The 23351-nt window shown below is 53.5% G+C and overlaps 1 protein-coding gene across 2 annotated transcripts in view; it reads right to left on the reverse strand.

Moving 5' to 3' along the window:
- Nucleotides 1-23351, reverse strand: part of DSCAML1 (DS cell adhesion molecule like 1) — a 327133-nt gene that overhangs the window by 118864 nt on the left and 184918 nt on the right. Inside the window, exons 4-8 of one of the 2 annotated variants that reach the window (XM_050921872.1) lie at nucleotides 19390-19536; nucleotides 11862-12140; nucleotides 9004-9279; nucleotides 7477-7773; nucleotides 3535-3807 (exon numbers count right to left, since the gene is read on the reverse strand). In XM_050921872.1, the coding sequence (XP_050777829.1) occupies nucleotides 3535-3807; nucleotides 7477-7773; nucleotides 9004-9279; nucleotides 11862-12140; nucleotides 19390-19536 (1272 nt within the window). Of the gene's footprint in view, nucleotides 1-3534; nucleotides 3808-7476; nucleotides 7774-9003; nucleotides 9280-11861; nucleotides 12141-19389; nucleotides 19537-23351 lie in introns of those variants that run through there. The other variant, XM_050921873.1, reaches the window with a different exon arrangement.

A 23351-nucleotide genomic window follows, 5' to 3' on the forward strand; every position in this document is an offset into this window, starting at 1 on the left:
GTAAATACAAAAAAAACATATAAATCACTACCTGATCTTTTGTACTTACAACTGGGAAACAGGAGATTAGAAAGGCAGGAAACAGAGATCCTCTCATAGCCGAGAAAGAGACAGGCACAAGACCAGAACAAAGGACTCACACACAAACTTCCCTCCACCCAGATTTGAAAAAATCTGGTTTCCTGATTGGTCCTCTGGTCAGGTGTTTCAGGTTACTTCTTTCCAGGTGTAAGAGACATTAACTCTTAGCTATCTGTTTATGACACAGGTGCAAGGGGTGCTATAAAGCTTATAATATCACTTGCTTCGGAAGACCCGCATAACTCACTTGTGGCACTTAACGTGGCCACCCGGCACTTGTGGCAATAAAAGCTTTCCAGCATTCCATGCCATTGCATAGTGTATATGTATATACAGTTATATTTATTTACTCTGGTCTTTGGAGCAGCTTAGATTGCTTTCCAACGTATTCTCAATTTTTTTCCATGAGTCTTTTATCTGATGGCCAATAAATATATAAATAAATAAACAACATCTAAATTCTGGCATAAATTCTAACCAGCCATGCTGCAGATGAAATAAACATGTCTGCTTTCCAATCAGAATGGCCCTGTCAGCCAGACCGAGAACATTTAAATCAGCTCAACTTTCTACAACTGTCACCAACTACTGATCAAGACAGTAAATCCAGGCTCCAAAGGGTTTGCATATCAATGGGAACCCAGAATATATGAGTCTGCAGCTCAACTTCAGCATTCTCTAATGGCACCTTCTAGAGATTGAGAAAAGTTGAATTATGTTATGCTTTATGTGCACACACCCACACAGGCCCTCTCTCTCTCTCTCTCACACACACAGAAATACGGATGCTCCCTGACTTATGCAAACGTTCTGTTCCGGAGCGCCTTGCAAACTCACATTTTGCGTAAGTGGGGAACGCATCTTCAGCCATTACACACACACACACAAAAGAGAAAACCTTTCTAGCTTATGGAACTTACGGACCTTTTTCCGTAAGTGCAGGTTTGTGTTGGTAAAGAAAAATTGTACTGCTAGCTAACAAAAACGTAACGCTGCCACGCACAGCCAAAGAAGGGAGCGGGGAGGCCGGGGGGCTGTCCCCTGCGGAACTGTTTTCCTAGTGCCAACCTAGTTCTCAAAGCATCTCAAGTGAGGAGACTCCTGCTGCCTGCCTTTACAGACTGAGTTCTTTTGCTGGGAGGCTCCATTCCTCAATGCAGCTGCCTCTCTGAGAGAGAGAGAGAGAGCCACACACACACACACACACACCATTCTCCACTGCAGGCTCCAGGTGCTCCTTGTAAGCCCACCCCTTTTGCACCGAAACACCATGCCAGTTTATGGACATTTTGTCCCGAGCTTTCGCACCTACACTAGACTATGCAGGTGTATAGGACACTGCTGAGACTGGTATCCCTGAGGGAAGCAGGAGAGATTTAGGGTTTGGTGCAAGCTCAGGATTTCACTGGTTTTCTCAGAAAACATGATGGTTTCATTCCAAGTTTGGCTTTGTTACTGTAAACCTGTATTGACAATGCACAAGGGTCAGCTCTCCTCACAGGAGCCCAATGAGTTTTGTAAAGCTCAAACCAGCAATAAAATCTCAGATAAACTGTAGCATGAAGTGTAAGGCGCAGAAGGGATTTGTGACAAGAAGAAGAAATGCAAATGTCTTCTCCCTCTTCCCAGCTTTCCTACCACTCGTTTCACACAAGCATCAAGGGCCCCCAAACATACGGACAACAGGTGTCTTACTGCCACACTCCCCAACTGTCTACCCTGAGCCTACCCCACAAGGAACTCACGCGAGGTATCCTCACTTGGAATCCCCCTGCACGACCAATTGCCAGGATGCTTGGCAGCCCATTAACTTTAGTGCACTAGCAAGTGCTGCTGAATGCACTGTGTCCTCTTGAGAGCTTGTGTTAATCCCTTTCAGGGGTGGTGGCTTCCAAAATAAAAAAGCTCTTGCTAGCAAAGACATCCAGTGCAGTTACCCACCCTGTAGGGCTCCCGATGACAGAGAAGGCCTTTCTGTAGCTCTCTGATCCGTGCCATCTACAGTACACAGTTTTCTCTATGTTCCTTTTGCAAAGCCTTGGAGAAGAGTACTAGCTAATCAAGTGGCAGAATTCATAATCAGCATGGATGCATGCTCCTGCTAACCCAATTCCTAATAAGAATATGAAGGATGGGGCATCAGAACAAAACCCACTGCAGAACTGAAGGGCATTCCAGAAATACTCGGCTCCGCGAGACGGAGAGAAAGAACTGCCCTTCTCTCTCCCCTGCTGTGGCTGTGTTTGTCGAAATGATTTACTGCACCCACCAAGCTGGCGACAGGCTGAGCAGCCCCGACAACCCTGAGGATGGAAGATACTGTAGCATCGCATGCTCATAACACAATCTCAGCAAGTCACTGGAATGGAATGCATCAGATTCAATTCATTAGGACTGATAGCTCCCTGAATGGGGCTGAATAATTGATGGGCTGTAGAAGCTTTTAAGATGTTCTGTACGCTCGGAAGACTGAGTGTATTATTTTTTTAAAAGCTAACACACACAGCAAAACCCCAACGAAGGTGATCTGAGCAAAGGTTAGATGTTTTAATACTTTGTGTTTACACTGTCAATTCTTGCTCCATTGCTTGTAATGGGAAATGGATACACTATGGAGAGGGGCAGCAGAGCGAGAGGCAGGTCCAGGCAGTTATTCAGCAGTAACTGAACTAATTCACTGACGCTGCAGCAGCTAACCCAGGAGGATGGGAATTGATCTTGGACCCATGTAACATTTGCACTGCAAGTCCATGGTCTGGCCGAAGAGCCCCTGGTGTGTTCAATGGAGCAAGACGCTTCCCTGCTTGGCTTATCCACCTTCATCCCACAGCAGCAACGTGCTCAAAATTATTCGAGTGCGACCTCTGCTCTGCCTGGACCCCCAAATGTGCGACCCCTGGGGAAGAATTTGTACATGTGCAACTGAGCACGGGGAGCTCTTGGTGTCCCCGGGGCTGTGGGTGGGAGGCAGACTAGTCAGTGCAACCGAACGGTCCAGAAGAGCATGGGAAGGGAGAGGTGCCTCTTGCAGCATCTGTCAAGATTGCCTGGGACTGGCAATTGGCAAAGGCTTCGGCAACAAACATGTTACAGGCAAGAGATTGGGGATTTTCCAGCAGCATTCCTGACTGTTACCCTTTCTCCCCTCTCCACTGCTGGGCTCCCCAGGACCAAACCAGGCTGAGGTGACTGTGCTCTCTTGGCCTCCCGCCCCAATAAAACCCAGGGATGGTGGGACAGCTCAGACTCTCTGGTTGCCACGCATCAGAGAGAGAGAACACCAAAAGGACAATGCTGAAATTAGCCAGCTGGGCTGCTGGCTACAACAGGCACCTCCCTGAAAGTCACCTGCAACTAGCACACTAGAGACTCAAAGAACTGGCAGGACACCAGGGTAGGAGAGTGAGTCCCCTGTTAAAGCCAGGGGCAGCGTTAGAGCTCCCAGCCTCCTACCTTTCACGGTAACGTGGACGCTCTGGCTGATGGAAAGCTGTGGCTGGATCAGGACGCTGCAGAGATACTCCCCTTCATCCATGCCCTTCTGCACATCCATCAGCTTAAGGGTCCCGTTCTCAAAGACCACCTGGCGGTGGTTATCTGGAAGCAGCAAGGCGTCCTTGTACCACTTGATGGAATAGTACGGATACCCGATCACCCTGCAGTTGATGAAGGTGTCCCTACCCGCCACTGCCGTTATATTCTTCATGGCTCGGATACTCGGGGGACCTAAATTGTGGGAAGGATGAAAGAGGCAGGCTAGGTTAATTCCGAAGAGCAATTTGTTTGCACACAGATCTGTTGCTATTTCAGAGCACATTTCGTAGGCAAATGAGGCAAGATAAATACTTAGGGTTTGCTCGTGTTTGGGAAGGGGGAGGCAACAGCTCAAATATGAGTGCCCTCCCATGCTGCACGCACTCAGAAATTGCAGAGCCAGCTTTTGACAAACTTTGGCACCAGCCACTGGTGCACAAAGGGTGAGATATTCCAAAGGGCACACGCGCCCCACTGAAAGTCACTGGGACACGTGCTCCAGAACTACTTAGCTGCTTTTTAAAATCACAGCCAAATTGTATGGGTGTCACTTCCATGCTCAGCTGTGAAAGTTCTGTCCCCGGGGCACTCTCTGCACACCTCTGAACCCACCCCTGCTAATGCTAGGGACAGACTGTATGTTTCTGCCCTACTTCCCTAAGCTCCATTCAGCTTCTAACACTCCCAGCGGCCCTGCATGTCTCTTTAAAAACAAAGCTACCCTCTCTTGCTGAAGGAATATGCTGGGAGCAGGACCTTATGCCACCTACCTCAATTGCAAACTATTTTAACTCAACTTTAAAAATCAGCCTGCCTGAGCCTCCAGCTGGGGATACACCGCTCAGTGGTTTCTCTCTGGCTTTGAGACTGGTTTATGGATCAGGAGAACACTACACTTGAGTATTTCAACACCACGTTTCTTAGATCAACAACTGTATTGTTCTCCTGTTTATCAGCTGTTGCCCAAATGAAACAGCAACCTAATACTCCACCTACAGTGTAAAGATCAACTGTATCTCGGCTCCCAGCCTGCGGTGAACCGCAGAACTCCCACTTTATGAGGTATGCAGGACGCTCCTACAGAAGATCCATTTCCTTGGCATGTAAAACAAACGCATTCAAAAGCAGTTTGCTGCTTTCACTTTTTAATACTTTTCCTATCTCTCCTACCCCTTCTCTCCAAAAGCTACTGAGAAGGGATTCCACAATTGGGGGAGTTTTCCTGGAAACTCTGAAAATAAGATGAGATTGGGGGTGGGGGGAGGCAGAAGTGGGAGAAACTGCTTTGGTGATGCTTTCAGCTGCTTCAAATTCTGGTAAAGCCACCACTTCTAATGCTCCAAAGCAATTGGGAAATAATATAAAAAATGGATTTAAAAACTCTCTTCCTGCCAGCCGTCACTCTGGGGTGCTGACGGGATACAACTTCAAAAACGGAGAGTCCATCAAAAGAAAACACCTAGCACAGAAAAAAGCATCTTATAAGAGGCATCAGCCACAAAGTTCTCCCCTGAGCACTGAAGCGGAAAAGGGCTGCACACTCCAAGACAGTTTTGGGGTGGAGTGGAAACAATCCAGGCAACCTAGAGCTCCCAACCCTGCCTGCCTGCCTCTTGACTCAAATGCAGCACTGGTAGCTTCAGACCCAGCTAACTCACTTTGAGCAGCCGTTTCTCGGGAACACACACCTGTGCATTGTACTGGCCACGGAACACTGGCTTCCTGACCAGCAGAAAAGAAAGGGTGTGGGTGGGTGTGTAAAAGTGGGAGTACATTTGACAGAGGACTTGGAAAAGTTGTAAAACCTTGCTCCTGATGAACAGCCCCTTGACCCTGTGGGAGGGACGTGCATGTACCCAGGCGAAGGAACCCTGCATTCTAATCTAGGGATCTGTAGTTAAAAAACAAAAAGTTCAACAACAAACTTTGCTAGTGATTCCCATTGCTAAGCGATGAACTTGCTCCAGATTTAGTGATAAACGGCTGCCAAAGCCCAGCTTCACTGGACTTCCAGACAAACACCACTAGATCCATGGCAAACCGGAGACACAGATGAACACAGCCATTCAAACTTGCTTCTGGTAGATAAAATAATGTTACTTTTGGCTTTGTCTAGTTCATACCTATACAATCAGAGGCGTGAACGGTCACCGGCTAATACTGTACCTTGTGCCTTAGAATTTTGCCCACCAGAAGTCCCTGTAATGCAAACAGCAGCATGCTCCAACCATAACAAGAGGAATGATTAACAGCACAATGGATTTGAGCGGAGAAAGAAAATACAGCTCTGACAAATCAAAGGGAAAATTCAGCTCATTTGTCATGATTTAACAAATTGACTTGCCCTCGGGTCTAATACACGTTACAACACCTATGGGCAGTTAGTGCTGGGAAGGAAGGACAGAGTCAGAGTTATGAGGTGGACAGGTCAGAGGTGAGGCAGGGCCCGAAGGCACTGGGCAGTTAAAACAAGTAGGGGAAAGTTAGGCAGAGGCCTTGCAGGGCACGATCCCGCTGGCCAACACAACTGCTCACACCCTGGGACTGGGCACGCGATCAGCTGGAGCTGGTCTCCAGGGGAACGGACATTTACCAACTGCACTTTGATCAACAGCATGAGAGCAGAGTGGGTGAGTGCGCTAGCTCTCATCTCTGGGGAGCTGGGTCCCAAATCCTCCCAGGGCTGTAGTGGGAATTAAATTGGCGGCTCCTCCCAAATGCAATAGTTGGTGCAGTTGGCAATATCTGCTCAGAAACCAATGGCTGGTATTGCTGGAGATGCTGCAGATGACACTGCAGGCAAGGACCAAGATGCATTAGGATTAGGAGGGAGGAGAAGAGGGATTTCTCCCCAATGCCCAGGTTGAAATAGTAGGAGGTGGAGCAGATCAGGAGCGAGTTACACTGGCGAAGCCGGGGCAGTGGGGCAGGACTGGAAGGGGGGTGCTGCAGGTCAGAACTGGTGTGCACTGGCAGGGCGGGGCATATGAAGCTTGCACTCTTCCTAACTTCCGGCAGCAAAATCCTGCACTTCGATGACCGTTAACTTCTCCCACAAACTTTGCAGAAAAAGAAATGGAAAGGACATGCAGCTTGAAGGTGGAAATTGCAATGAACTTATCTGGCATGTGACAGCTGCCAGCTCTGGGGGAGTCTGGATCTGCAGTCTGGCCCAGTGTAGCTCTGGAACATAACCCCTGAGGAGCAGGGAACCATGTGCCGCTGAGATGCACGGGGCTTCCTCAGTCAGCACCTCTGCAGCACGGTGACCCTGACAACACCCCAGGAACAGTGCAGAGCCACTCTCTGAGAGCTGGCCCACGAGACAGGGCTCTGCTTTACGAACTGAGCCGTTTGCCTCACTCTGTTACAAAATGTTTGGAATGGGAGAGCCATGCACCTTGGGATGGCTAGCCAGGGCCAGGCTGGGGCCCGTTCAGCCCCATCTCCGACAGTGGCCAGCACCAGATGCTTCAGAGGAGGGTGCAATCCATTTCCCACTGCTGAAGCTTAGCTTCAGGAGAACAGCGTGGGGGTTCACCACACTCCTCAGGGCTGTCGATGTCCACAACAGCCACGTAAACACCCGATTCTTCTGGGATTCCTGCTAAGCTTTTGGCCTCAATATTATCTTGTGGCAATGAGTTCCATAGGCTCCCCACATTCTGCCTCACTTGATGAGCCACGGGGAAGGTTTGTTCGACCAAGTGCATGCTGATGATTTGAAGCAACTTTAAAAGTATGGCAGGGCAGTGGGGGAGCTGGGTGGAAGAGCACAAAAGAAGAGAGATTCTACCAAAAAACAGAACAGAACAAAGCCCAGTACGAGTCCTATGCTGATATTTAAAAGTAGACAGGCACCTCTTACGTTTATTCGCGCTTGGTACTCGGCGCTGCCCACTGAATTCCGCGCGGTGCACCGGTACACCCCTCCATCCTTGATCTGCGGGCTGGTCACGTTCATGTGGCTCACGGTGGTGCCGTCCGACATGGTGTACTGGTTGGTGCGGTGCCCATTGTCCCTCTGGATGGGCTCATCGTCCAAAGCCCAGGTGACGGTGGGTGGGGGAGCGCCTTTGGCAGCACACATCAGGGAGAACTGCTCGCCTGGGTTGACCACTTTCTCGCTGAAGGAGGAGACGATCCGGGGGGTCCCATCTAGGAGAGACACCCGGAGAGGGGCACATTAGGGCTTCAGGCTGGGGCCCTCGCAAGCAGCTGCGTTTAGGCACAAGCTGGAGTGAGGGTTTTAAACACTGCTTAGACTGTGTGTTCTCTGGGGGCAGGGGCATCCTGTTCTGTTTGTCCAGGGCCCAGCACAATGGAGCCACAGGCCTGGACCAGAACCCCTAGTGTTTCCACGACACAAACAAACAACAAACCAACAGGGTGAACGTGCCTGACACTCCATACTCCCTGGCCAGGGCCCCATCGTCCCAGCCTGCATTCCCCAAGGAGGAGGGCTGCTGCTTTCAAAAGGGCTGGTGAGAGCCAGGGGGACATCAGTTTAGTAGTGTTTTTCAGATGAGACATAAATGGGAGCGTGAGGGAGCAGGGACACAGGGCCCAGCCTTCCCCCTGGCACATGCACTCGAAGGAAAGACACTGCTTGGGAGGCAGAGAAGGGAGAATGCCTCAGGGGAGGATAGGCCCAGACCCAAGGCCAGGGAACCACCATGAGCTCCACCTGGCAGCTCCTCCTTTCCCCATTGTTGCTTCTTTTGCTTTCTTGGTACAGACCCTCTCTGCAGAGGACAGGGCCCAGCTATGGTTCTCTCCCTGCAGTTATTACAGCAGCTTACACCTGTTATCAAAAGTGCCCTAGGACCTTCACTAAAGGACTGCATCTTCCTGACCACACCATGTCTGGGAAATACATTCAGCCTCACCTAACTCCTCCTGCAGACAGGAATTCTTCTTCCCTCCCTTTCCTGAAATACTGGGCAGTGTTGTTAGTGCTGTTAAATAAGCGTCGGTTCCCCCCAGAAATAGCTGCATTTCAGTGCTGGGTTGAGTGACTCCTACATCACATGGGCATTGCATGGCGTAGTTCAGTGAACTGTTGCGAAGCACCTTGGGAGCATCCAAGCACTTGGGGAGAGCTTGGCATAGCAGAACCTCTTCGCTTCCAGGTGCAGAAGTGGGCAAACTTTGCCAGCACAGGACGCAGAGGGGTGTGTGGAGACAGCTCTGGAGCCCACTGGCCAATACACACAGGCCAGGAAGTAGGGGAGTAGGGTCTAATTAATGGGCAACATTCTCCTCTCCTAGGGACGCTGTAAATCTCCCTTGCACTTGTTTGCACACAGAGCTTCCAGGGGTGGCAGAGGATGCTGGAGAGACCCTCTGACTCCCCTCCTCACCGTCATTTCTGAGAAGCCGACTCACCCTCCAGTGCAATGATGGAGAAGTCCTGCACCGTTTGGGCTTTCCGGGTGGCGAAACACTGGTAGGCCCCAGAGTGACTCTTCTGCGCGGCAGTGATAAGGAGAGTCTCGTTGCTAATACCCCGGATGGAGATGTAGTTGTCCAGCACCACCAGGTCTGTGTTGCGGTACCAACGGAGGGCGTACTCAGGCGAGCCGCTTAGGGCACAGGAGAGGATGACTGTGCTGCCAATGCCCGTCTTCAGCTTCTTTGGCGTGAGGCTCACGTGCAGAGGGTCTATGCAAGACAGGGTGGGAGGCAAGAGAAAAAACACTCAGGGCTCATGGCCTGGGGAAAGGATCCAGCGATTGCTCTCTCGGCACAGGCGGTGGAGGGCCCCAGGGGAACCCGAGTGGCACCAGCCGAGCTGCACCAGGGTGTGATCTGGCCCCATCACGCTGAGTAGCAGCAAGGTCTCCCTTCTACTCCCTGGGCTGCAGCAGGAGGATGCCAGCAAGCTGCTGTCAGGAACGCTGCAAGTGACCTGCCGCAGTGAGCACAGCAAGGCCTTGGCTTCACTAGGAACCAGGTGTGTTTTCAGCACGCGCTAGTGAGCACACGCTCAAGTCCTAGTGTAGACAAGGCAATTTGCATTCAAACGTGTGTTCGCTGGCTGGGGTCAGGAGTCTGCCTCAACCAGCAAACTCCTGGGAAGGGCAGACCAGCTGCAGGCCCAGCCCCCTGCTTCTACGCCTTTCCATTAGCCACTGAGTCAGGGGCAAGGGGAAAGGGGGCTTGCTGGAAGCAGGAGCATTACACAAAACCTACCCCTGCTGGGGGCTAGATGGGGGGAGCGGCAGGGTGTTAGTGTGCTTGCATCCATCACAGCCTGGAGGAGCCATCACAGCGCAGGGGGCAGGGCGAGGCTGGCGCGGCGGCCGGCACCAGCTCAGCTGGGAGATGGAGCACTCCTTGCACAGCGCACTCCGTTAGTCCCTTGATTAACGTGGTCTCTCTCCCGTCTCTCCCCGGGAAGCTTTCGCCTGACTGCACGTGAAATGTCAGTGCACAATAAGCCAGGTGTGTCCCTGACCTTCCTCAGAGTCTGCAGCAAGGGCCCCTCATCTTAATGTCACCCCCACACACGCTTCTCTGTGTGGTGCGGGCAACATGCCCACCAGCCAGGAGCGCGGGGGGCAGGCAGTGCCTCCCCTGTGTATCGTTTTCGCTTTGACTGCACAGGAGCTGCCCTGGCAGGCGTGAAGAGGCTGGCTGCGTTTGGAAGTAGACATCACAGCGAGCTGACGTGCTAGGTGTGACAGGCCTGCTCTGAGCAGAGACTTCCCTGGAGCTGCTCGCTAAGCACGTTGTTCTGTTGGGTGGGGCCTCCCCTTCTGATCCAGCCCCACGCACGCCCGCCTGCTCCTCCACAGACACGCAGAACACGCTGAGTGTCACTGCAAGAGCTGGGGCAAACATGCCCCCCATCCCCAGTGGCATGCTACACAGCTGGGTTACTGGGGACAGAGGAGATCCCCAGGACCAACGCGTGACAGAATTTACTGTTTGGCTGGAGTTTATTAAATATAAAATCAAACAAAACACAACATGCAGGCCCCTAATATAAAACTAACACTAATAACCCAACCAGTCATACATTGAAAGTCTCTCAATGTAGCGCTCTGGTTTTCCACCAATCCCAGTCTGTTCCCTCCATTAAGATGGTAAATCTGGAGCTCTCGGAGATATGTTGCTGCGATATAAATAAACAAACTTCTTCAAATGCTCTGAGCTGGGCATGTAACACCAGACTGTGCTCCGGGACACAGCGCAGTTAACATCCCGAGCCTGCGATGTACAAGGCTTTGTACAACAGCCAGGGCCCAGAAGGCTATTTCATTCTGATTACCCACCCATCTCAGGCAGTTCTGGAACGGAGACCAGCAATAGCCATGCTACAATCCCTCAGAACCACCTGCCCCATGCAAATCAACAGCCCTGGGATGACCTTGGGCGTGTCTCTAGATTCCTGACCAGAACTTCGGAACAACCCCAGAGGGGGCTGCACCCAGACAATCCATCCCAGGTTTAACAGAGGGCCAAGGAACACCGGGCCAGGACTTTGGGAGGTTGGAGAGGACGCCCCCGCCCCGGGGCATGATCAATGAAATCCAGTTGCACACCTAACTATTACTGATTCTTAAGGAGAAGCCAGTAAAATGGGCCATAACACTAACACACAGAACATAACCCAAGGCATGTAAAACCCACGCAGGCCAAGGCATCTGGGCAACCAAACCCAACGTGCATGGGAGAATCAAAATCAAAACTCTGTTGCAGCACCAGGCTATCCGGCAGCAGTCACGACTCCCCTTTAACGCCCACTTTGCTGATTGTTCAGGCTCTGGGGAGTCCAGGAAGACCCTTTCTGATCTGAGCAAAGATGGGCCTGAACCATGGCCCTCAGATCCCACTGGACACAAAGTCTGGAAGTGGGAGGGGGTGGGATTCACCGTCTTGGCCCATGCCCAGGTCCAATATTAATAAAATGAGATCAACAAAAATCAGGATTACTGTCTCTGAAGAGATGGATGGATGCTTTCTAGAGATGTGCCCACCCCCCGTTCCCCAGATGTCCCCCCTGCCCCCAACCCCCATTCCCCAGATGTGCCCACTGCCCCAACCCCCATTCCCCAGATGTGCCCCCTGCCTCCAACCCCCTGTTCCCCAGATGTGCCCCCTGCCCCCACCCCCTGTTCCCCAGATGTGCCCCCTGCCCCCAACCCCCAGATGTGCCCACTGCCCCCACTCCCTGTTCCCCAGATGTACAATGGAGAGGCCCATAACTTTACATTCTCCATTGTTTGGTCAGCTCTCACCTATGACTGTGAGGGTCCCGGTGACCTCTGCCGACCCGAAGGTGTTTGTGACCTCACAGATGTAGGTCCCACTGTCCTCCCCGCGCAGGTCACTGATTGTCAGTCCTGTGATGCGTTTGGTCCACCTGCTGTCTGCAGGGAGTGGGCGCCCGTCCTTGATCCACCGGATGGCTGGGTTCGGGTACCCGGAGGCGATGCACGGAAGCTCCACCAGCTGGCCTGCCTTTAGCTCCCTGGACTGAAAGCCATCTAGGATGGTAGGAATGGATTCTGCTGGGTCTAAGAGCAGAGGGGAAATGAGCTGCTCAGAAGCAGATATGGAGCAAAGGCCGACACATCCTTCCTTCAGCCTGCACCATCTGGCTGGTGCATGATGTGGGTAAACTAGAGTGTTTGGTTATAAACACTGGGGACCCAGGAGTCTTGTCTGGGCCATCACCAGGACAGGGACACCAGGGAAAGCCTGTGCTTAGTGACCTGGGGGCAGCCACAACCACAGAGCTCAGCTACAAACTCTCCAGACATGGGCTCTCCTCCTCTGAAGACCCCTGGGTATTGTAGATGGCAGGACAGCCCATGGCATGGTCAGGAATGGGACAGCCAGCTGCAGCCCTGGGTCCAGCATGAACACATGCTGCTGCTTTCGGGCTGGCCAGTGCAACCCACCCAGCCTACGAGCTCAGTTGGGGCCCTGCCAATTGCAGCACAGCTTGCCCGCACCTGTGGAGGAGGGACAGGTGTGACCAGGGAGGCAGGTGGGGGCCTAGCATGTACTCAGTGAGCAGGGCGACTGGCCTAGGGTGGGGCAGTAGCTGGGCTGACCTCCCCACTCCCCCCGCTTCTCTTCCCAGGAAGGTAGGGAGACAGACGCACTATGAGAGGGTGGGATAAGTACAGCACAGTAGGAGCTATGTAAGGCGACCTAACTGGTGCAAAAGACATACATTCTGTGGTATACTTCAGCATTCACAAGGACAGGGGCCCATCAGGCGGCCAGGAGGGGTGAAAATTAACCACTGAGTCTCAGGTATGAAATTCAATTCCAGGGGAAAGACACAGCTTTCATTGCACCCACACTGCAGTAAAACACCATGACATGGAAATACTGGCTCTGGCCAGCATGGGGGCAAGCCAGATTGAGCACCCCCACCCCAGAACAGAACACCCCCCAGCATGGGAGAGGACAGCGCAAAGCCCAGGACGGGTGAGTGGGCGGGGGGTCCTGTCCATATGAGAAGACAATATGAAGCCTGGTGAGCGGGACTGGGGGGGTCTTGTCCTCAGAAGAGAACAGAGCAAAGCCCAGGGAAGGGGCGGTTCCTGTCCATGCCCGTCAGGTGGGGGGACATACTAGTAAGGGGTCTGTACTTCTGGTCAGCCCAGCTGCTAACTTTGTGGCCCAGCATGCCAGTCCCAGTGGCTGACCTAGCTCCACCTCCTCCCCTAGGGCCTGCCTCCTCGTGGGCAGGTGTTGCCCTTCAGACAGCTACTTCGCTCAACAGCCATGGGGCGGCAAGGCGGTAGCTCCTGGATACTAATGACAACGTGCAGGTCCTCAGCTGAGAGGTGCATTGGGGAAGTACACAGTGCCCAGCAAACATGATTTAACCCTTGCAACCCCGCTGTGGGGTAGCTACATATCATCCCTCTTCTACTGATGAGGCATGGAAATAGAAGTGACATGCCCAGGTCACACAGCGAGTCAGAGCCGGAACCTAAGAGCCCTTCTTCCATTCTCCATCCAACCCTCTGCTCACCACAAGCCCACAGCGCACAGCCAGGGCACGGTCATCAACCATTTAACACAGGAGACAAAACCAACACAAACAAGGCCAACAAACATATGGCCGAGAACTAGGGATTCTAAGTTGATTGGTGCAAGGGGTGATTTGAATTCAAGCCAAGTGAAGTCCCTCCCGATTACAGTAACTTGGGCAGGCAGTGAAGCCTGGAGCTCCTCGCAACACCTGGCAATACAGACTGTGCCGTCTGCTGCAGGATCACTTGCATCTTCGTCACATCGCATCAGGCTGCTCACATACCGGCCTGTCACATCACATCACATCATAGCCTGGTGTCATGCTGCACGGCTTGCCAGGCTACCCAACTGGCAGCTGCACTTCACTTCCAGGTGTGGGGGGAGGTGGAGTGGGGCGAGGCTGGAAGACAGGTGGGCAATGCAATCGGCAGATGAGCGAACTTAGATGAAAGGCGGCTGCATCTGGTTCTGCACAGAGAGCTGCCACTAGTGAGCCCTTTCTGGCCAGCCAGCCCTGAGCCAAAGCCCTTGCACCTCTTCTAGTACGTCCTGATGATGCACCAAGAATGCAGGGGGTGTCTGTGCCTTGTTCAAAGAGCTGACTCTCAATCTCACTAACCTACACGAAATCGCCCCAGAGCCACCCCGTCCTGTATCACTTTGGGGGGAGTCAGTGGACAGCAGGGAAGGGTGAGGACAATTGCCAAAGTGTGCAGGAGGCCAGGGTCAGCTTTCCTGACACGTCTCTGGATGGAGCTCCAATCCTGACTTGTCACCCCCCAAAAACCGTCTAAAGCCCTGGGATCCCCACATGCACCTGTGCCCAGGTACTTCAGTCCCGACCTCTAGTGCCTCCTGCTTTCCCGCCCTGCCCCCCACACCTCACACATACAAACAACTCAGCCCACACCCCTCATGCTAATCTGCAGCACCCCTGGCACTTAACTCCTACCCAGGCTCCCCACACCCAGCCCTGCCGACGCCCTTCAGACCCCAGCAATCGCACCCCCTGCAATTCCCGCCCCGGGCCCCCACACCCAGCCCTGCCGACGCCCTTCAGACCCCAGCAATCGCACCCCCTGCAATTCCCCCCCATCCCCCCACACCCAGCCCTGCCGACGCCCTTCAGACCCCAGCAATCGCACCCCCTGCAATTCCCCCCCATCCCCCCACACCCAGCCCTGCCGACGCCCTTCAGACCCCAACACTCACACCCCTGGCAATTCCCCCCCATCCCTCCACACCCAGCCCTGCTGACGCCCTTCAGACCCCAACACTCACACCCCTGGCAATTCCCCCTCAGCCCCCCACTCTCAGCCCTGTTACCGCCCATCAGACCCCAACACTCACACCCCTGGCAATTCCCCCCCGTCCCAGGCTCCTCAGACCCAGCCCTGCCGACGCCCATCAGACCCCAACATTCGCACCCCCGGCAATCCCCCTCCCAACCCTCCACACCCAGCCCTGCCGACGCCCATCAGACCCCAACACTCGCATCCCCAACAATTCCCCCCTGACCCTCCACACCCAGCCCTGCCGACGCCCTTCAGACCCCAGCACTCGCATCCCCGCAATTCCCCCCATTGTCCCCACACTCAGCCCTGCCAACGCCCATCAGACCCCAACACTCGTACCCCCTGCAATTCCTCCCCCATCCCCATCCCTGCTGACGCCCTTCAGACCCCAACACTCACACCCCCTGCAATTCCCCCCCATCCCCAGCCCTGCTGACGCCCAGACCCCGACATTCGCACCCCTGCAATTCCCTCCATCGCCCCCACACTCAGCCCTGCCGCTGCCCTTCAGACCCCAACACTGGCACCCCCGCAATTCCCCCTGGCCCCCCACTGTGACGAACTGGGAAAGTTCTTAATGTTTTCTCTGAGTACTGTGTTGGTGCCTCAGTGTCCCCATGGCAGTTCTTAAGTATCTGGCAGAGCAAGGGCCAGTGCCCCTAAATGCCTGACACTCTGTCTCCTAGCAACTGATGGCCTGGGCCCCTCCTCTGCAAAGGTGCCAGCTGAAGGTGTTGGAGACAAAGGGATCAGGTGACCTCCTGGCCCGGGAAAGGGGCTGAGGAGAGAGGAGGGGCTGGGAGGGGTTGTTAGTCTGGAGCTGGCTGGGGTCAAGGGTGGAGGGCAGACCTGGGGGTCTGGCTCACTGCCCCCCAGAATGGACTCAGCCGAGGGGTCCGGTTCGCTGTACCTACAAGCTCTGGGTTAGACCCTGTTCCTGTCATCGAATAAACCTCTGTGTTACTGGCTGGCTGAGAGTCACGTCTGACTGCAAAGTGGGGGTGCAGGACCCGGTGGCTTCCCCAGGACCCCACTGAGGCAGGCTCGCTGTGGGAAGCGCACGGAGGGGCAGAGGATGCTGAATGCTCCAAGGAGAGACCCAGGAGGTGAAGCCGTGTGAGCTTCTTGCCCTGAACAAGTCTGCTCCAAGGGAGAGGAGGCTCCCCAAAGTCCTGACTGGCTTGGTGGGGAGCATTCCAGAGCATCGCCCGGTGACTCCGTGACACCCACACCCAGCCCTGCCGATGTCCTTCAGTCCCCAACACTCACATCCCCAACAATTCCCCCCTCGACCCTCCACACCCAGCCCTGCTGACGCCCTTCAGACTCCAACACTCGCACCCCCACAATTCCCCCCATCGCCCCCACACTCAGCCCTGCCGCCGCCCTTCAGACCCCAACACTGGCACCCTCTGCAATTCCCCCTGGCCCCCCACACCCAGCCCTGCCGACGCCCTTCAGATGCCAACACTCGAACCCTCTGCAATTCCCCCTGGCCCCCCACACCCAGCCCTGCCGACGCCGTTCAGATGCCAACACTCGAACCCTCTGCAATTCCCCCTGACCCCCCACACCCAGCCCTGCCAACGCCCTTCAGACCCCAACACTCGAACTCTCTGCAATTCCCCCTGACCCCCCACACCCAGCCCTGCCGACGCCCTTCAGATGCCAACACTCGAACCCTCTGCAATTCCCCCTGGCCCCCCACACCCAGCCCTGCTGACGCCCTTCAGATGCCAACACTCGAACCCTCTGCAATTCCCCGACCCCCCACACCCAGCCCTGTCGCCGCCCTTCAAATGCCAACACTCGAACCCTCTGCAATTCCCCGACCCCCCACACCCAGCCCTGTCGCCGCCCTTCAGATGCCAACACTCGAGCCCTCTGCAATTCCCCGACCCCCCACACCCAGCCCTGCTGACGCCCTTCAGACCCCAACACTCGCACCCTCTGCAATTCCCCCTGGCCCCCCACACCCAGCCCTGCTGACGCCCTTCAGATGCCAACACTCGAACCCTCTGCAATTCCCCGACCCCCCACACCCAGCCCTGTCGCCGCCCTTCAGATGCCAACACTGGCACCCTCTGCAATTCCCCCTGACCCACCACACCCAGCCCTGCTGACGCCCTTCAGACCCCAACACTCGCACCCTCTGCAATTCCCCCTGGCCCCCCACACCCAGCCCTGCTGACGCCCTTCAGATGCCAACACTCGAACCCTCTGCAATTCCCCGACCCCCCACACCCAGCCCTGTCGCCGCCCTTCAAATGCCAACACTCGAACCCTCTGCAATTCCCCGACCCCCCACACCCAGCCCTGTCGCCGCCCTTCAGATGCCAACACTCGAGCCCTCTGCAATTCCCCGACCCCCCACACCCAGCCCTGTCGCCGCCCTTCAGACCCCAACACTGGCACCCTCTGCAATTCCTCCTGGCCCCCCACACCCAGCCCTGCCGACGCCCTTCAGATGCCAACACTGGCACCCTCTGCAATTCCCCCTGACCCACCACACCCAGCCCTGCTGACGCCCTTCAGACCCCAACACTCGCACCCTCTGCAATTCCCCCTGGCCCCCCACACCCAGCCCTGCTGACGCCCTTCAGATGCCAACACTCGAACCCTCTGCAATTCCCCGACCCCCCACACCCAGCCCTGTCGCCGCCCTTCAAATGCCAACACTCGAACCCTCTGCAATTCCCCGACCCCCCACACCCAGCCCTGTCGCCGCCCTTCAGATGCCAACACTCGAGCCCTCTGCAATTCCCCGACCCCCCCACACCCAGCCCTGTCGCCGCCCTTCAGACCCCAACACTGGCACCCTCTGCAATTCCTCCTGGCCCCCCACACCCAGCCCTGCCGACGCCCTTCAGATGCCAACACTCGCACCCTCTGCAATTCCCCCCTGTGAAGAAACTGTCATGGTCATTTCTGCCCAGCGGAGAAATGCTCAGCAAGGAGTGGGCTGGAATCATCACTCACGTGTGCTTGCGAACTTGGTGGCATTTGAACAGAGCCTGCGGAGGCGAATGGCCATTGCTTTATCCTGCTGTACTACCAAGAGCCTCTCTAAGAACTCTATAATAACCAGTTCATAATTAATATATTGAGGGAGTTACGTCCATTACACTGCTAAGAAAATGGAAGTCAATGTAAATAACTGATCGGCTACCTTTTGAGAGCCAGAGCCATAAATTTACACATGGATCAGAGCTCCTTCCAGCACACGTCCTACCAGCTTGGCCAGCTCTACCCTATACAGATCCCCGTGGTTCCCATGTCAGGCTCTGCGACAGGGTGCTGGGCAAGAACTGCTGACTCAGCCCTCTGTTACGCCAGCCCCGCTTAAGGGAAGTTAATTAGAGTCAGCTAGAGAAAACTTGCACCTGATTGGTGAATGGGAGACAGCTGCCCGCCCTCTTAGCCTGGGGTATATAAAAGGCTGCGAGAAAAGAAGCCAGGCGGGGGAGAAGAAGCAGAGCAATAGCTCTCCCACACTGGGTGCAGACACTAGAACCCAAGCTGTGTAAGGTGAAAAGGTTGGTGGGATCACAACCTGTAAACAAAGACACCAGTGGTTTCTGAACCCCAGGGTCGGTCTTTGAATGACATTGTCAGCACAGCAGGGGCAGGAACCAAGAGGGCCCTGCAGGACCCTGTTACAGGCTCCTGTCTGCAGAGTCACACAGGGAACATTCAAACTGGACAGGAGCCGAGCCTCTCTCTGGGGCTACTTGTGCTGGCTTGTCTGGCCAAGAGCTAATGCTCCTGGAGCTGAACAGGAGGATAAAATCTTCCCATCTCCACATACTCACAGAAAATAAAGCAAACAAACAACCCCCACCCAGGTAACAGAAAGGCCGTTGTCTGCTGACAGGAGGAAACAGAGAGAACTGAGGCCAAGATGTCCCAAAGTGCCTAGTGACTCTGGATGCTCAACAATGCAGAGTCAACCTGCGGAACTCATTGCCAGGGGATGCTGTGAAGGCCAAAAGTACAACTAGATTTTAAAAAAAGTATTAGACAAGTTCATGGAGGACAGGTCCATCAATGGCTATAAGCCAAGATGATCAGGGATGCAATCCCAGAAGCTGGGACTGGACGACAGGGGATGGATCACTTGATGAATTGCCTGTTCTGTTCATTCCCTCTGGGGCAGCAGGCATTGGCCACTGTTGAAGGACAGGATGCTGGGCTAGACAGACCATTGGTCTGACCCAACGTGGCCATTCTTAACTCGAGACACCAGAAAGAGTGGGTGCTCAGCTCAGCACTGTCTGAAAACCTAGCCCCTTTCAAGGCTCTCGTGCTGGGCTTCCCAGTCTCAGCAGAACCTCCTAGACTATCCTTTTACATGCATTCTACATACACGTTACCATTTTGGGAGTGTTCTGATATCATGGTGACAGGGGCCAGATAAGAAGATTAAAGACACGGACTCACTCACACAGATTCAGGTTCAGATCCAGAGACTTACCTGACACAGAGAGCCTAGCCCCATTGCTCTGGCGTGTCTCTCCACTGTACTTGTGCTTGGTGATACACCTGTAGGTGGACAAGGCATCTTCCTTCTGCACGTCCGATATGTACAAACCTCCATAAAAAGTAATAAAAAACCTATTTTCTGGAGACACAAGCAGAAGAGAGGAAAAAGTCTGGTTATTTCTCTGTGTTTGATCAAACTAAACATATTTCATCACTAGGCAGTAAGAAGCATCCCAGGGATGGGGTGAGTGAATGCCTGCTCTGCAGTGAAGCATGCACCTGTGAATCTCTCAGTGAAGATCCATAAAACAGGGGAACTCCCAAGGAAGTTGCATAGAGTTACGGAAAGGAACAAGCTCAAAGCTGAATTCAGGGGACAAATTCGTCCGTCACTTGCCCTGCTGCACCTGAGGAGCTGCGCAACTGCTAGCACAGGATGAGAGCCCGCTGTGGTCAATACGGCATCTGGGCAGCCCAGACAAAGCAATGGTCCGACTCCTCCCTTAGCTCGGGGGCTGCAGTTTAAACAAGTATCTAAAATCAGGCCTAGAAAAGAAGAGAGCTGCAGCGTATGTTCATATCAGAGGCGCATACAAACGGAAAGCCAGATGTGCAGATACCGTTCTGCATGTCAATGAGTCTGCCCGAGAATGCAAACCTGGGGTCAGGACACCCCAGTACCTGGACAGGGACATTCCATAGGAATGGTGTTAGATGCCCATTTTAGAACGTATTTGTTGGTCACAATCTTCAGGTTAACTTAAAACATACCCCTCATCTGACTGAATGTGCTCCCAATAGAAAAGCTCCACAAGAGTAAGCAGTGGTGCCAGCTGGCTGCTGAAATGCACTGGACAGATAGAATTTAAGGCTGCACTCTCAGCTCTGGCACTGGCCTCACTTCTGGGTCTAATCATGCTCCATTTTACCATGGGCAAACTAGTACATCTCTGCAGTACCCCTACAGAGGCCCAATTAACATGCGGAAAGGGACCAGAGATCCTGGGCCTGGGAGGAGCATGAGAGGCGGTTCCATGGTGGTTTGTTAAAGAAGGCAGGGCCAGGCGAGAGGCAAGCTTACAACTCCGAACTCAGACCGTGCTGCCGAGTCTCAGCATGCCCTACTGCAACGCGGCAATTAAAAGGGAATCCATCCTGCCGAGTCAATAATTAGCTGAACTTACTTAGAAGCTTGTGAAAACAAATACGATCTTAAGCTGATACTTGAGCACCAGGGGGAAGATTCCAGAGGACAGCAGGTAACAAGCAACATAAACCAAGCCAGCTGGACTGGTGAGAGAGTCCACAAGGAGACATTCTGGCACCGAAGCACAAAAGTAAGGCCTCTCTGGCCATGCCTCAGGCTAGTGAGCAGGTGAATAAGGAGGCATTAGCCCACTCATTAACTTTATAATTCACCATGAATATTAATACATACTAATGATCAAACGCCTGGGTTGTGGAAGACCTTAGCAGCAGCATGAAAAGGAGGGCAAGCAAATGGCTTTGGAAAGAGGCTAACGTTGGCTTTCCCCATTGGGAAGCACACTGCATCCTGCTCTAACAGCACTCACAATTCGGAACAGCTAGACAGAGCCTTTCACCCCCAAAGGGCACAAAAAGATTGGGCCCACCACTGCAATGCAGCCACCTCTGGAGCAGGACATGGCAGCTGTTCACTAGCAGCACAGTGCTGCCACATAGCACCACTGCATAAGCCTGGAGAATGTCAGTAGAACGTCATTTCCTGAGTCCGATTTTGGCCATGGAAATGAGCATTGCCATGGGAATCTTCAATGACCACAGATGGTGGGGGGACCCCAGTTTTCTCTCTCATCTGAAAGATGGCTCATCCATCAGCACAGCACCCCCTAGCCACAGACCTGGGAACAGGTCCGATACCCATTGAATCGCCAGGTTTGATACCCATTGAACCTAGGACGGGGCCTACTGTGAGAATCAGCTTGCACCGTTTGGAAGTAGCCTGGACAGTTCTGTACTAAGGCAAAGGAAAGAGCATCTTTTATGCCCACAACGGAAGCAGAGATCTTCTGAAGTGAGGGAGCCAGAAGTCTGAAACCAGCCTGGCACAAAGGCTCACAACCCACTCCCTGATCCTTCCTGATCCCCCCCCACCACCACCCAGCAACTCTCACAGGCAAGTCCAAGGACCACCTTCAGAGGAGACTTCGTACCACATAGCATATCAGCAGCAAACCACGTCACAAGGCAGCGCAAAGGTCAGCCCCAACTCCAGCCAGCACATTTCCATCTCAGCATAAGAACGGCCCTACTGGGTCAGACCAAAGGTCCATCTAGCCCAGTATCCTCTCTACCAACAGTGGCCAGTGCCCAGTGCCCCAGAGGGAATGAACAGAACAGATAATCATCAAGTGATCCATCCCGTCGCCCATTCCCAGCTTCTGGCAAACAGAGGCTAGGGATACCCTCCTTGCCCATCTTAGCTAACAGAAACTGATGGACCTGTCCTCTATGAATTAATCTAGTTCTATATCAGCCAGATAATCATTTATCCTACTCTAACTGCAGTAAGAGCACGTTCTGTGTCAGGGATACTTAACAGAGAGAAAAATAGTGACTTCAATAAACAATTAACATTCATCTAACATAACAGAATGTCTAAATAAACACAGAGACTGGAAAGCTACATGCAAAAATGTCTTTAAGGTCCAGTAACTCAATGTCCAGCCCTGGAGCCAAAAGGAGACCTGACAAGTAATAAAAATGCTCCATCAAGGAGTTGTTTGCACACATTGGTTTGCAAAACCTGGAAGGGAAGGAAGGGAGAGAGAAGAGATATTTCTATCTCCGTGTTTACAAGGAGGAGCTAGATGCTCATTAGTCAAAATCTGCATGTGTTGTTTGTCTCTGTGTTATGACATGGCAAAGTCAATGCCGCAACACACACATAATTGCAGAACAGTCGTAGCTCTGAGCTGTCAATCTGAAGTATCGAGGGATTAATACAAATGTCCAAAAAAGAACAAAGAAAGAAAGAAAAGCCCCACAGGTGCAATTGCAATAAAATGCAAATAGATCATTAATGTTTCATCTCTCAGCAAACCAGTAAGCACAGAATATTGGCTGTACTGGAATTTTAAGCAAGGGGGGAGGCAGTTTCTATGGCAACGAGCAGCCACTGCATCTTGCGAACTGCTGCTCCACAACCCTGACTGTCCTCATTCCTCCCCCCACTATTTTTTTGTGCATATTTAATTGCGGTAACATTTCCAGAACGCCGTGTTACTCCTCCAGAAACAAAGGCTTCCTGAGCCAGAGCGCTGCGCAGCGCGAGAGAGGGAGTGCAGACAGCAGCAGTAAGATGTTCAAACCTCTGGAGGGACCTTCTGCAACATCAGTTCTGCATGTTTGATGAGAATCAGATTATGGCCTGCTGTGGGGGAAATGGATGAGGAACCCGCTGAGCCCACATAGTGGAGAGCAAAGAAAAACCCAAGTAGACCAAAGGGGAGGGGGGCTTATTCGCACCACAAAATTAATACAAATAATGCCCTGACACCTATTTACACTTGGCCTCCCTGCCACCAGGCCTGAAATGGCCACGATGAGGTTATAAGAACCCTCCCTGCCCGCCATGCAGACGGGCTGGCTCCCCAGGGCGGGAGAGCCAGCCAGAAAGCCAGCCTCAGGAGTTCAGAGTGCTAGAGGTGAGGTGGACAAGGAGCAAAGCCTGGTGGGAGTGCTGTGAGGGCAAATGGACATAAGCCATGTGCTGGGCCAGAAAATACAAATATGGCTCCACCTCAAGTCCTTGGACTCCACCGGGAAGCTTGGCTCGGACAAGGGACAGCAGCTCTGCTTGCTGAACAGGGCTGCCTGTGCTCTCCGTACATGGAACAAGCCAGGGAACCAGCGAGGACAGCTGGGATGTGCACCTCTCCAATCAACTGGACCCTGGTCCCAGGCGAGCGG

The sequence above is a fragment of the Gopherus flavomarginatus genome, chromosome 13, assembly GCF_025201925.1.
Source record: "Gopherus flavomarginatus isolate rGopFla2 chromosome 13, rGopFla2.mat.asm, whole genome shotgun sequence".
NCBI classification, from domain to species: Eukaryota; Metazoa; Chordata; order Testudines; family Testudinidae; genus Gopherus; species Gopherus flavomarginatus.